General features: G+C 36.9%; 1 protein-coding gene across 1 annotated transcript; it reads left to right on the top strand.

Annotated features, from left to right (window-relative positions):
• The first annotated feature begins 3,156 nt into the window (after positions 1 to 3,156).
• LOC137242462 (putative nuclease HARBI1) lies at positions 3,157 to 4,940 on the top strand. The gene is made up of 4 exons (XM_067769747.1): positions 3,157 to 3,442; positions 3,504 to 3,942; positions 4,006 to 4,150; positions 4,303 to 4,940. The coding sequence occupies exons 1-4, from the start codon at positions 3,345 to 3,347 to the stop codon at positions 4,698 to 4,700; spliced, it is 1,080 nt and encodes a 359-aa protein (XP_067625848.1). The 5' UTR covers positions 3,157 to 3,344; the 3' UTR covers positions 4,701 to 4,940.
• The last annotated feature ends 7,791 nt before the right edge of the window (positions 4,941 to 12,731 follow it).

The following is a 12,731-nucleotide window of genomic DNA, read 5'->3' as shown; positions in this document are numbered from 1 at the left end:
ATATCATGATGAAATTTGGCAGGAACGTTACTACTATTACTCTATATGTGCTAAATAAAAATTAGCAAAATTGGATTAAGAACACGCCCACTTTTTAAAAAAAAATTTTTTTAAATTCAAATTATAACAAAAAATTTAATATCTTTACTGTATATAAGTAAATTAAGTCAAAATTCAACTCCAGTAATGATATGATGCAACAAAACACAAAAATAAAAGAAAATTTCAAAATGGGCGTGGCTCCGCCCATTTTCATTTAGTTTGTCTAGAAAACTTTTATTGCCATAAGTCGAACAAAAATTTACCAATCCTTCTCAAATTTGGTAGGAGCATAGACTCTATGACGGTAACTGTTCTCTGTGAAAATGGGCGAAATCGGTGGAAGCCACGCCCAGTTTTTATAGACAGTCCACCGTCTGTCCTTCCGCTCGGCCATTAACACAATAACTTGAGCAAAATCCGATATATCTTTACTAAACTTAGCCCACGTACTTACCTGAGCTCACTTTTTCTTGGTATAAAAAATGGGCGAAATCTGACCATAACCACGCCCACTTTATCGATATCGAAAATTACGAAAAATGAAAAAAATGCCATAATTCTATACCAAATACGAAAAAAGGGATGAAACATGGTAACTGGATTGGTTTGTTGACGCAAAATATAACTTTGGAAAAATCTTTGTAAAATGGGTGTGACACCTACCATATTAAGTAGAAGAAAATGAAAAAGTTCTACAAGGCGAAATCAACAGCCCTTGGAATCTTGGCAGGAATACTGTTAGTGGTATTGCATATATAAATAAATTAGCAGTACCCGACAGATGATTTTCTGGATCACCTGGTCCACATTTTGGTGGATATCACGAGAACGCCTTCACATATACATCTAAGGGCCACTCGCTTTTAAAACCCTCATTAATACCTTTAATTTGATATCCATATCGTACAAAAACATACCAGAGTCACCCCTGTCCCACCCTAATGGCGATATCTCGAAAAGGCGTCCACCTATAGAACTAATGCCCCCTCTCTCTTAAAATGCTAGTAACACCTTTCGTTTGATACCCATATCGTACAAACATTTTAGAGTAACCCCTGGCCCACCCTAATGGCGATATCTCGAAAAGGCGTCCACCTATAGACCTAGTGTCCACTCCCTCTTAAAATGCTCAGTAACACCTTTCGTTTGATACCCATATCGTACAAACATTCTAGAGTCACCCCTGGCCCACCCTAATGGCAATATCTCGAAAAGGCGTCCACCTATAGACCTAATGCCCACTCCCTCTTAAAATGCTCAGTAACAGCTTTCGTTTGATACCCATATCGTACAAACATTCTAGAGTCACACCTGGCCCACCCTAATGGCGATATTTCGAAAAGGCGTCCACCTATAGAACTAAGGATTACTCCCTTTTAAAATACTCATTACCACCTTTCATTTGATACCCATATCGTACAAACACATTCTAGAGTCACCCTGGCCCACCCTAATGGCGATATCTCGAAAAGGCGTCCACCTATAGACCTAATATCCACTCCCTCTTAAAATGCTCAGTAACACCTTTCGTTTGATACCCATATCGTACAAACATTCTAGAGTCACCCCTGGCCCACCCTAATGGCGATATCTCGAAAAGCCGTCCACCTATAGACCTAATGTACACTCCCTCTTAAAATGCTCAGTAACACCTTTCGTTTGATACCCATATCGTACAAACATTCTAGAGTCACCCCTGTCCCACCCTAATGGCGATATCTCGAAAAGGCGTCCACCTATAGACCTAATGCCCACTCCCTCTTAAAATGCTCAGTAACACCTTTTGTTTGATACCCATATCGTACAAACATTCTAGAGTCACACCTGGCCCACCCTAATGGCGATATCTCGAAAAGGCGTCCACCTATAGAACTAAGGATTACTCCCTTTTAAAATACTCATTACCACCTTTCATTTGATACCCATATCGTACAAACACATTCTAGAGTCACCCTGGCCCACCCTAATGGCGATATCTCGAAAAGGCGTCCACCTATAGACCTAATGCCCACTCCCTCTTAAAATGCTCAGTAACACCTTTCGTTTGATACCCATACCGTACAAACATTCTAGAGTCACCCTTGGTCCAGCTTTATGGCGACATCTCGAAAAGGCGTCCACCTAAAGAACTAAGGATTACTCACTTTTAAAATACTCATTACCACCTTTCATTTGATACCCATATCGTACAAACACATTCTAGAGTCACCCTGGCCCACCCTAATGGCGATATCTCGAAAAGGCGTCCACCTATAGACCTAATGCCCACTCCCTCTTAAAATGCTCAGTAACACCTTTCGTTTGATACCCATATCGTACAAACATTCTAGAGTCACCCTTGGTCCACCTTTATGGCGATATCTCGAAAAGGCGTCCACCTATAGAACTAAGGATTACTCCCTTTTAAAATACTCCTTACCACCTTTCATTTGATACCCATATCGTACAAACACATTCTAGAGTCACCCCTGGCCCACCCTAATGGCGATATCTCGAAAAGGCGTCCACCTATAGACCTAATGCCCACTCCCTCTTAAAATGCTCAGTAACACCTTTCGTTTGATACCCATATCGTACAAACATTCTAGAGTCACCCCTGGACCACCCTAATGGCGATATCTCGAAAGGGCGTCCACCTATAGACCTAATGCCCACTCCCTCTTAAAATGCTCAGTAACACCTTTCGTTTGATGCACATATCGTACAAACACATTCTAGAGTCACCCCTGGCCCACCCTAATGACGATATCTCGAAAAGGCGTCCACCTATAGACCTCATGCCCACTCCCTCTTAAAATGCTCAGTAACACCTTTCGTTTGATACCCATACCGTACAAACATTCTAGAGTCACCCCTGGCCCACCCTAATGGCGATATCTCGAAAAGGCGTCCACCTATAGACCTAATGCCCACTCCCTCTTAAAATGCTCAGTAACACCTTTCATTTGATTCCCATATCGTACAAACACATTCTAGAGACACCCCTGGTCCACCTTTATGGCGATATCTCGAAACGGCGTCCACCTATGGAACTAAGGATCACTCATTTTCAAAATACTCATTAACAGGGGGCCTACTCTGTATTGCGATGCGAAAGGCAGTGCGATGCGAAAATAAATTGCGATGCGAAAGGTAATTGGAACTCTGTAGCGCTATCGCATTGCTAACAGTGTCGCTTTTTTATTTTTCGCTAATTTTTTGCTTGAGTATGCATCACTGACCAAAGTCAAAGAAAGAGAACAAAACAAACAAGGCGATTACAATTTCGGCTAAAGATTAATTTTTGTTCAACAAATTAAAAAATGGATTCTGTAGCATTATGGGACGATTTAAATGAAGAAAGAATTGATAGGAGGATTATAAGGGACAACTCCAACATTATGAGTCTCAGCGATCAAAGGTAATTTAAACGTTACAAAATTACTCATACATATACTATTGCTTTATGTTCTATTAATTAGTTTTGTGCAGAATTTTCGGCTTAATAAAGAAACATTTTTGTATGTGCTAAATAGCATTAAAAGTGAGTTGAAAACCCCACGTAGAGCAACGGCAGTTCCTGAAATAATAAAAGTTTCTACAACGTTGAAGTTTCTTGGTCAGGGTGCATACCAACACTTGATTGGCCAAGACCGTCACGCGGGATTAGCACAGCAAACCGTTTCGAGTTGTATTTTGGAAGTTTGCAGTGCAATTGAAACTATATTGTGTCCAAAGCATATTACTTTTTCAATGAGCAATCGCGAAAAACAGGATGCCAACCGTAGGTTTTATGCTAAATGCGGAATTCCGGGTGTGATCGGAGCTGTAGACGGAACGCACATTCAAATGATAAGGCCATCAAAAGACGAACATCTATTTTTTAACCGAAAGCTTAAGCACAGCATAAATGCAATGATCGTAAGTGTATTTCGATTAAATAAGATTACTTTTATTGTGCCTACATGTTTTGTTCTATTTTAGATATGTGATCACAAAATGCAAATAAGAGCGGTCAATGGTAAATTTGGAGGTGCATCGCATGATTCGCACATATGGAACTTGTCCGCTGAGCGCGAATATTTAAGGACTGCCTATGAAAATGGAGATACTGGCCAACGAATTCTCGGTAAGCTTTTTAATATATCAATTTAATGTAATGGTAGCATACACGTATTAACATAGTTACTTATGTAATATATAACATAATATATATACATATAATAAATGGTACTGAATGTTATTCATCTAAAAAGACTTTTATGTTTTTGTTATCTGCAGGTGACTCAGGATATCCGTTGGAACCATGGCTTCTTACCCCATACAGGAATTCTGCGGAGGATTCTGACGAGAATTTTTTCAATCAAAAACATTCAAAGGGAAGGTCTCTCATTGAGAGAGTTTTTGGTGTTTTGAAAGGTCGATTTCGCTGCCTTTTGGCCTCAAGAGAATTGCATTATGCTCCAGCAAAAGTGGTGCAAATACTAAATGTTTGTTGTGCCCTGCACAATATTTGTATAATGTTCAAAGTTGAAAATCTTCCCAGTTCAGAAATTGAACCGGAAGAAGTGAACGTAATAAATGCAGAAAACGTGGAAAATTATAGAATGGGAAATATTGCTAGTTGTATCAGAGACCAAATAAAAAATGACATGATTTCCAATAGAAATGCTTTATAAAAAAGTGGTTTAAATTTAACGTTATTTATTTATGTATTTTTACGGCTGCTAAGGCCTACAACTTAAACTACTAAATATAATTCAGTATTATTTAAATTCAAGTTTTCAGTCTTTTATTTAAGTAAGGGTTACAAATTGTGTATATATATAAAAACTAATACTATTTATGTATTTTTACGGCTGCTAAGGCCTACAACTTAAACTACTAAATATAATTCACTATTATTTAAATTCACGATTTCAGTCTTTTATTTAAGTAAGGGTTACAAAGTGTGTATATATATAAAAATTAATACTAATTGTATCTAAATAACATACATACTGAAAAGTGCACCAAACTATACTTCGGTAATGCAATGTGTATGTGCAGGTACATACGTAAATAAATAGAAAATAAAAAGGAAGTTTCATTACAAAAACTAAGCCACTTGTAGTACATAAATTATGTGTCTACATATCTTTAAAAAAAAAATTTTGTGTATCTGTTACTACTTTCTGGATATTGCTTTGTTGGTCTGTAACTCCACATCCAACATTTGTTTTTTAATTTCTAATTTGTTTAATTTGATTCTTAAATTTTCACGGTCCATTCTTTGTTTATGGACAAATTGTTCTTTGGCGAACTTTAACTTTTTATTTTTTATTTTTAATGTAATTCTCATCGTTCTGGCAATGTTTTTCAAATTGTCATTAATCTCATTTAGCACTTTTACTGAGTTGCTTTGGTATTCAATTTGGTTGTCTACTTGCCTTTCCAATAGACTCTGCTTCTTGCGTGGAGTAAGTACCGATCGGCTGCAGCAAGGTTCCTGTTGTTGTTGTAGCAAGAAAGGTTGCTCGTTCTCCTCTTCACTCATTTCAACCGAATCGCTGTCGTTATTAAAAGCAGGTTCCAAAATTTCACTTGGTACTTCCGTCATAGCCTGCCGCGCACCAAACTCCCGCGTGCCAGCTATCCCGTCGACTGCTTGGTCCATCGACAGCAAATCGCTAGCTTGCTGTTCCAATGGCGTGAGTGCGGAGTAAACAGATGGGCCGCCCCCCGTACCAGCAATATTGGTTTTATTGCGACGCATTTTGGCTTTCAAATGGACTTTGTAGTCAGCCCAAACCTATAAATTTTATCAATCCCATTATAGAATTAAAAGTACACATATATCACCCAACCTACTTTTTTCCAGCCGGTGATATCACGCATCGGTGGGCCAGCTGCATTTAGTTGGCGAGTTACTTGTTTCCACAAATTATTGGCCATTGTTTTCGCGTTGGGTGTTTTAAGTAACCCTTTGGCCAAATCTGGGTGTATTGCCATGAAGTCCACTAGGAGTTCGAATTGTTGCTTTTGTGTTTGTTTTGTTTTTTGAGTTGTCCTATATATTTTAAAAAGAATGTACAATGAATATAAAGATATCAATTTATAAAATCATCAATTAATACTTACATATTTGTACAATGCGAATGCCTATTACTTGTAGCAAGAAAAATGCGAAAATGAATGCTGTTTGACATTCGCTTTCGCAATACAGAGTGCCGGCAATGCGAAAAGGGAGAAAAATTGCGAATGGGCAAAATGTGAATGCGAAAGTAAAAATATGCATGCGAATGTCAAGATACAGAGTACCGATTTTGCGATTTCGCGTATTTTTGCTTTCGCATCGCAATACAGAGTAGGCCCCCAGCTTTCATTTGATACCCATATCGTACAAACACATTATAGAATCACCCCTGGTCCACCTTAATGGGGACATCTCGAAAAGGCGTCCACCGATAGACCTAAGGCCCACTCCCTCTTAAAATGCTCAGTAACACCTTTCATTTGATACCCATATCGTACAAACAAATTCTAGAGTCAGCCCTGGTCTACCTTTATGGCGATATCCCTAAATGGCGTTCATCCATAGAACTATGGCCTATTCTCTCTTAAAATACTCTTTAATACCTTTCATTTGATACACATGTTATACAACCACATTCCAGGGTTACCCCAGATTGATTTTCCTTATTTTGTCTCCATAGCTCTCAACTGAGTATGTTATGTTCGGTTACACCCGAACTTAGCCTTCCTTACTTGTTAAGTTTGTGTTTTGCTATGGACTAAGCTATTTTTTCTTTTAAAATAAATTTGCATCTTTCTTAAAACTCCTTCGGTTAAGGCCCTAGCCCCTAAATTATAGGGGCCTAGGCGTGTATCACCGGTGATACATTGGCAACTGGAGGTAGTTTTTTGTTGTGATCACCGGTGATACACTGGCAACTGGGGGTAGTTTTCTGTTGTGATCACCGGTGATACTCTGGCAGTCAACGTGCTAAATATTTTGGATTTTTCACAACTTGTGCAAAGATTTACCCATTCATTTATTGTTTTGTTCATAGATGGCCAAAAATATTTTTATTTTATTAAATGTCCTGTAGCTCTAGTTACAGGATGAGCTACGTTATGTAATTTAGAAAATGTTTCTCTACAGAGACTTTGCGGTATGTATGGCCTAGTAATTCATTTCGATTCGTCACACAAAATTGAAGTTGAGGATAGCAACATCTATTCCTTTCAATTTATAAATACCGTCTGGGTTTTTTATAAAATCTTTTAAAAATTCATCTTTCTTCAGTTCTTCGTACAATATTCTAATGTTAAACACATCAGTATCTAAAGGTTCTACTTCTGGAATGCGCGAAATCATATCAGAGACAATATTTTCCATGCCTGAAATATGTTTTTTGTCACTGGTGAAATGAGAAATATATTCAAACTGTCTAGTCTGACAATGACTACGCTCAACTTTTGAATCAAAGACATACGTTAAAGGTTTGTGATCTGTATAAACTCTAAATTTTCGGCCTTCTAATATGTATCTCAAAATGTTTAATAGTTGCATATATTGCTAATAACTCTCTATTAAAATCACTGTATTTAGCTCCGGAAGCCGTGAACTTCTTTGAGTAAAAAGCTAAAGGTTCTGTTTTACTTCCAACACGTTGTTCTAGAACACCTATTCCAACGACTGAAGTATCTACTGATATGGAAAGATCTGCTTTCTTATCAAAATGATTTCAGAGTATATTTGATGCAAAAATTTCTTTGATCTTTTCAAAATTTTGTATCACATCATTGTTCCAATTCACTCTTTTGATTCAAAGCAACGAGCAAGCCATAAGAATTATAACCAATTTTCTTTTGGTGTATATTTTTATTAAACTAATTGATATTAGGTATATCTAATATGTATATCGCAGTTTGAATAACAAGATATCGCAGATTGTTTTGTTATGCACATTAGAATTATCATTTTTCTTTTCTGGAAAAAAAAGTTACCCTCGTGTTGCATTCTTAGATTCTAACTTTTGGCCTGTGTTACCTGGCGCTTTTCAAATAGGTTAAGTTTGTAGGGAATGGTGCCCATTTTCTTATACAGCGGGGAATATTCTGTGAAAGCAATATACAAAATTTCGAGAGAGCTGAGAAAAACCAAGAGGGCCACATTAAGTGTATTCATATTTCAGCAAGCTAAGTGTTCATATGCATATCAATGCTCACAATTAGTGAATAAGCGAACGTGGAATTGAGTGGTCACAAGCAGAAAAAAGTATTTCAAAATGGAGTTCCTGCTACAAACCTTATCTTTGGTAATTTATACTTTTGTCCGGATAGGTACATATGTACCGATGGCTCTATTTCAAATACCTTTAGTAGCAGGGAGCCAGCCACCTGCTTCACCATTTATGTCATCCTTCACTAATGTTTTTTGGCATCGAGTTTGGTGTTAGAGTGATAAAAATAAGGCAAGGTAGTGACTGGGGATGTTTGAGAAAAATTGTACGACTGTGGTATACGTTTATATCGCAATAAGAACTGAAATATTCATACAAACTGTTACTTAATACGCTTCTGTTTATACAATTGAAATTTTTTAGAAATGATTGAAAACGATGTGAAATTTTTCCAATTATCTTTTTACACCCTTTTTCTAAGTTGGTACCAACATTCTTTTTTCTTGTTACGAAAATGACAAACAACTTTTTATATTCTGATTGTAGATAACAAAGTTACCAGAAAATTGGGTGGTAGAGTCTCGTTACCATGCAAAGTTACTAAATAACTGTTTGAACAAAAAAACAAAAAAAAGTGTATCCATGTTAATGTTCACGAATTTCCAAGCAATATTAATAGCTTTTAACACAAAATTTAGTTCACATTTTCATTTTATTCTTCATTGCAAATCTTTGTTTTTTGACAGTATAAACGTAACAGTGTAGATCAAAAAATTGGTTACATGAACTGGTAACGATTTTCGGTTACATAATACTCCGATAACAAACCTACCGGCAATGTTTGGAATAAAATAATAATAAATAAAATGTTTTGTTTTTATTCATTTATTTGGCAACCCAATCGCATTTGACACAATAGCCATGAATTAGTCTCCCAATATTAATAATTCGCACATTACAATAGTCAACAAGAGAAATTACTTTGAAGTCTAACTATTTAATTTCGATATATTATGGCCCCCTAAGTACAAAAACACCCAAAATTTAAAATTCTATGTATACGATTTTTTTTTTCTTTTTCTAAAATCACGAATTTTCACAGAGGTCTTTCCATTTATTTTATCATATCTTGGAAATTACTTATCTAAATTCGTTGAGAGAAACACCAGTGGATTCACCGCAAAATTTTCTTCAAGTCTTGATAAGAACATTTTTTATATGATCGACGATAGTGGAGTTATTCACATAAAAATGTAAAAAATCGAACTTTTTTTATTTTTCAATAATTCATAAAAAATCGAAGGTTTTAAAAACTTACCAATTTTATTTCACGGTCTTAAAACTGTAAACATCATAAATAATCAAAAGCTTATTTCGTAAAAATACATGAATAAATGTTGCTTATATTGACAATAAAGTGAAAATACCCAATTTAGCGAAAATTTTGCATATCAAGCCTATTATAGTTTTTTACAAACAAATTATTTAGGTATGACATTTTGCGCAACTTTGTCTTTTTAAAACTCACTATGGGCATCGCCAAAAATGAGAGAACTCCATAATGACACTCAAGAAATTTTTCCCCGTCAATTTTTCTTAAGGCAAAAGAAAAAATGCCTCATACTGTATGGAAAATTTAAGTTGCCAACGCGGGTTTTCGTAAGAAAGAAGTATGGTCATATATGTTTCTTATTAAATAAATACAACTTTTTCCTCGAGGCATTTCTTGCGATGTTCTTAGAATGCTTGAATCATAAAAACAAAAAAATCAAATTATCACTCCGTCATAGAAACTGTTATACCTACCTACTGAACATCCCAGCCTGCACAGGCCATTTCCCATAGCATATGAAGTTTTTTTGAAAACCCCTTTTTTCAAACCCTTTCGCAGGTAGTGGTTAAAAAATTTACAGACTCATTAGATGCCTGCCCTGTATGGTATATTGTCGTCGATTGTGACAAACTTACCGAAAAACAAGTAAGGAAGGCTAAGTTCGGGTGTAACCCAACATTACATACTCAGTTGAGAGCTGTGGAGACAAAGTAAGGGAAAATTACCATGTTGTAAAAAGAACCTAGGGTAACCCTGGAATGTGTTTGTATGACATGTGTATCAAATGGAAGGTATTAAAGAGTATTTTAAGAGGAAGTGGGCCATAGTTCTATAGATGGACGCCATTTAGGGATATCGCCATAAAGGTGGACCACGGGTGACTCTAGAATTTGTTTTTACTATATGGGTATCAAATGAAAGGTGTTAATGAGTATTTTGAAAGGGAGTGGGCCTTAGTTCTATAGGTGGACGCTTTTTTGGAATATCGTTATAAAATTGGACCAGGGTTGACCCTAGAATGCGTTTGTACAATATGGGTATCAAACGAAAGGTGTTAATAAGTGTTTTAAAAGGGAGTGGGCCTTAGTTCTATAGGTGGACGCCTTTTCGGAATATCTTTATAAAAGTGGACCAGGGGTGACTCTAGAATGCGTTTGTACAATATGGGTATCAAATGAAAGGTGTTAACGAGTATTTTAAAAGGGCGTGGGCCTTAGTTCTATAGGTGGACGCCTTTTCGAAATATCGCCATAAAGGTGGACCGGGGGTGACTCTAGAGTTTGTTTGTACGATATGGGTATCAAATGAAAGGTGTTAATGAGTATTTTAAAAAGGAATGGGCCTTAGTTCTATATGTGGACGCCTTTTCGAGATATCGCCATAAACGTGGACCAGAGGTGACTCTAGAGTTTGTTTGTACGATATGGGTATCAAATGAAAGGTGTTAATGAGTATTTTAAAAAGGAATGGGCCTTAGTTCTATATGTGGACGCCTTTTCGAGATATCGCCATAAACGTGGACCAGGGGTGACTCTAGAATTTGTTTGTACTATATGGGTATCAAATGAAAGGTGTTAATGAATATTTTAAAAAGGAATGGGCCTTAGTTCTATAGGTGGACGCCTTTTCGAGATATCGCCATAAAGGTGGACCAGGGGTGACTCTAGAATTTGTTTGTACGATATGGGTATCAAATGAAAGGTGTTAATGATTATTTTAAAAGGGCGTGGGCCTTAGTTCTATAGGTGGACGCCTTTTCGAAATATCGCCATAAAGGTGGACCAGGGGTGACTCTAGAATTTGTTTGTACGATATGGGTATCAAATGAAAGGTGTTAATGAATATTTTAAAAAGGAATGGGCCTTAGTTCTATATGTGGACGCCTTTTCGAGATATCGCCATAAACGTGGACCAGGGGTGACTCTAGAATTTGTTTGTACTATATGGGTATCAAATGAAAGGTGTTAATGAGTATTTTAAAAGAGCGTGGGCCTTAGTTCTATTAGTGGATGCCTTTTCGAGATATCGCCATAAACGTGGACCAGGGGTGACACTAGAATTTGTTTGTACGATATGGGTATCAAATGGAAGGTGTTAATGAGTATTTTAAAAGGGAGTGGGCCTTAGTTCTACTGGTGGACGCCTTTTCGGAATATCGTTATAAAAGTGGACCAGGGTTGACTCTAGAATGCGCTTGCACAATATGGGTATCAAACGAAAGGTGTTAATGAGTATTTTAAAAGGGCGTGGGCCTTAGTTCTATAGGTGGACGCCTTTTCGAAATATCACCATAAAGGTGGACCAGGGGCGATTCTAGAATTTGTTTGTACTATATGGGTATCAAATGAAAGGTGTTAATGAGTATTTTAAAAGGGAGTGGGTCTTAGTTCTATTGGTGGATGCCTTTTCGAGATATCGCCATAAACGTAGACCAGTTGTGACTCTAGAATTTGTTTGTACGATATGGGTATAAAATGAAAGGTGTTAATGATTATTTTAAAAAGGAGTGGGCCTTAGTTCTATATGTGGACGCCTTTTCAAGATATCGTTATAAAAGTGGATCAGGGGTGACTCTAGAATGCGTTTTTACAATATGGGTATCAAATGAAAGGTGTTAATGAGTATTTTAAAAGGGCGTGGGCCTTAGTTCTATAGGTGGACGCCTTTTCGAAATATCACCATAAAGGTGGACCAGGGGCGATTCTAGAATTTGTTTGTACGATATGGGTATAAAATGAAAGGTGTTAATGATTATTTTAAAAGGGAGTGGGCCTTAGTTCTATAGGTGGACGCCTTTTCGGAATATCGTTATAAAAGTGGATCAGGGGTGACTCTAGAATGCGTTTTTACAATATGGGTATCAAATGAAAGGTGTTAATGAGTATTTTAAAAGGGCGTGGGCCTTAGTTCTATAGGTGGACGCCTTTTCGAAATATCACCATAAAGGTGGACCAGGGGCGATTCTAGAATTTGTTTGTACTATATGGGTATCAAATGAAAGGTGTTAATGAGTATTTTAAAAGGGAGTGGGTCTTAGTTCTATTGGTGGATGCCTTTTCGAGATATCGCCATAAACGTGTACCAGTTGTGACTCTAGAATTTGTTTGTACGATATGGGTATAAAATGAAAGGTGTTAATGATTATTTTAAAAAGGAGTGGGCCTTAGTTCTATATGTGGACGCCTTTTCAAGATATCTCCATAAACGTG

The sequence above is a fragment of the Eurosta solidaginis genome, chromosome 2, assembly GCF_040869045.1.
Source record: "Eurosta solidaginis isolate ZX-2024a chromosome 2, ASM4086904v1, whole genome shotgun sequence".
Taxonomy (NCBI): Eukaryota; Metazoa; Arthropoda; class Insecta; order Diptera; family Tephritidae; genus Eurosta; species Eurosta solidaginis.
The sequence above is the reverse complement of the archived record's forward strand: the minus strand, read 5'-3'. Positions and strand labels throughout refer to the sequence as shown.

What these genes read in the sequence shown, in the direction of transcription:
- LOC137242462 (XM_067769747.1), top strand. Translation starts at nt 3,345, where the DNA reads ATGGATTCTGTAGCATTATGGGACGATTTAAATGAAGAAAGAATTGAT. An exon ending in ATGAGTCTCAGCGATCAAAG is followed by an intron (nt 3,443 to 3,503) that starts GTAATTTAAACG and finishes TCTATTAATTAG; the next exon opens with TTTTGTGCAGAATTTTCGGC. An exon ending in TACTGGCCAACGAATTCTCG is followed by an intron (nt 4,151 to 4,302) that starts GTAAGCTTTTTA and finishes TGTTATCTGCAG; the next exon opens with GTGACTCAGGATATCCGTTG.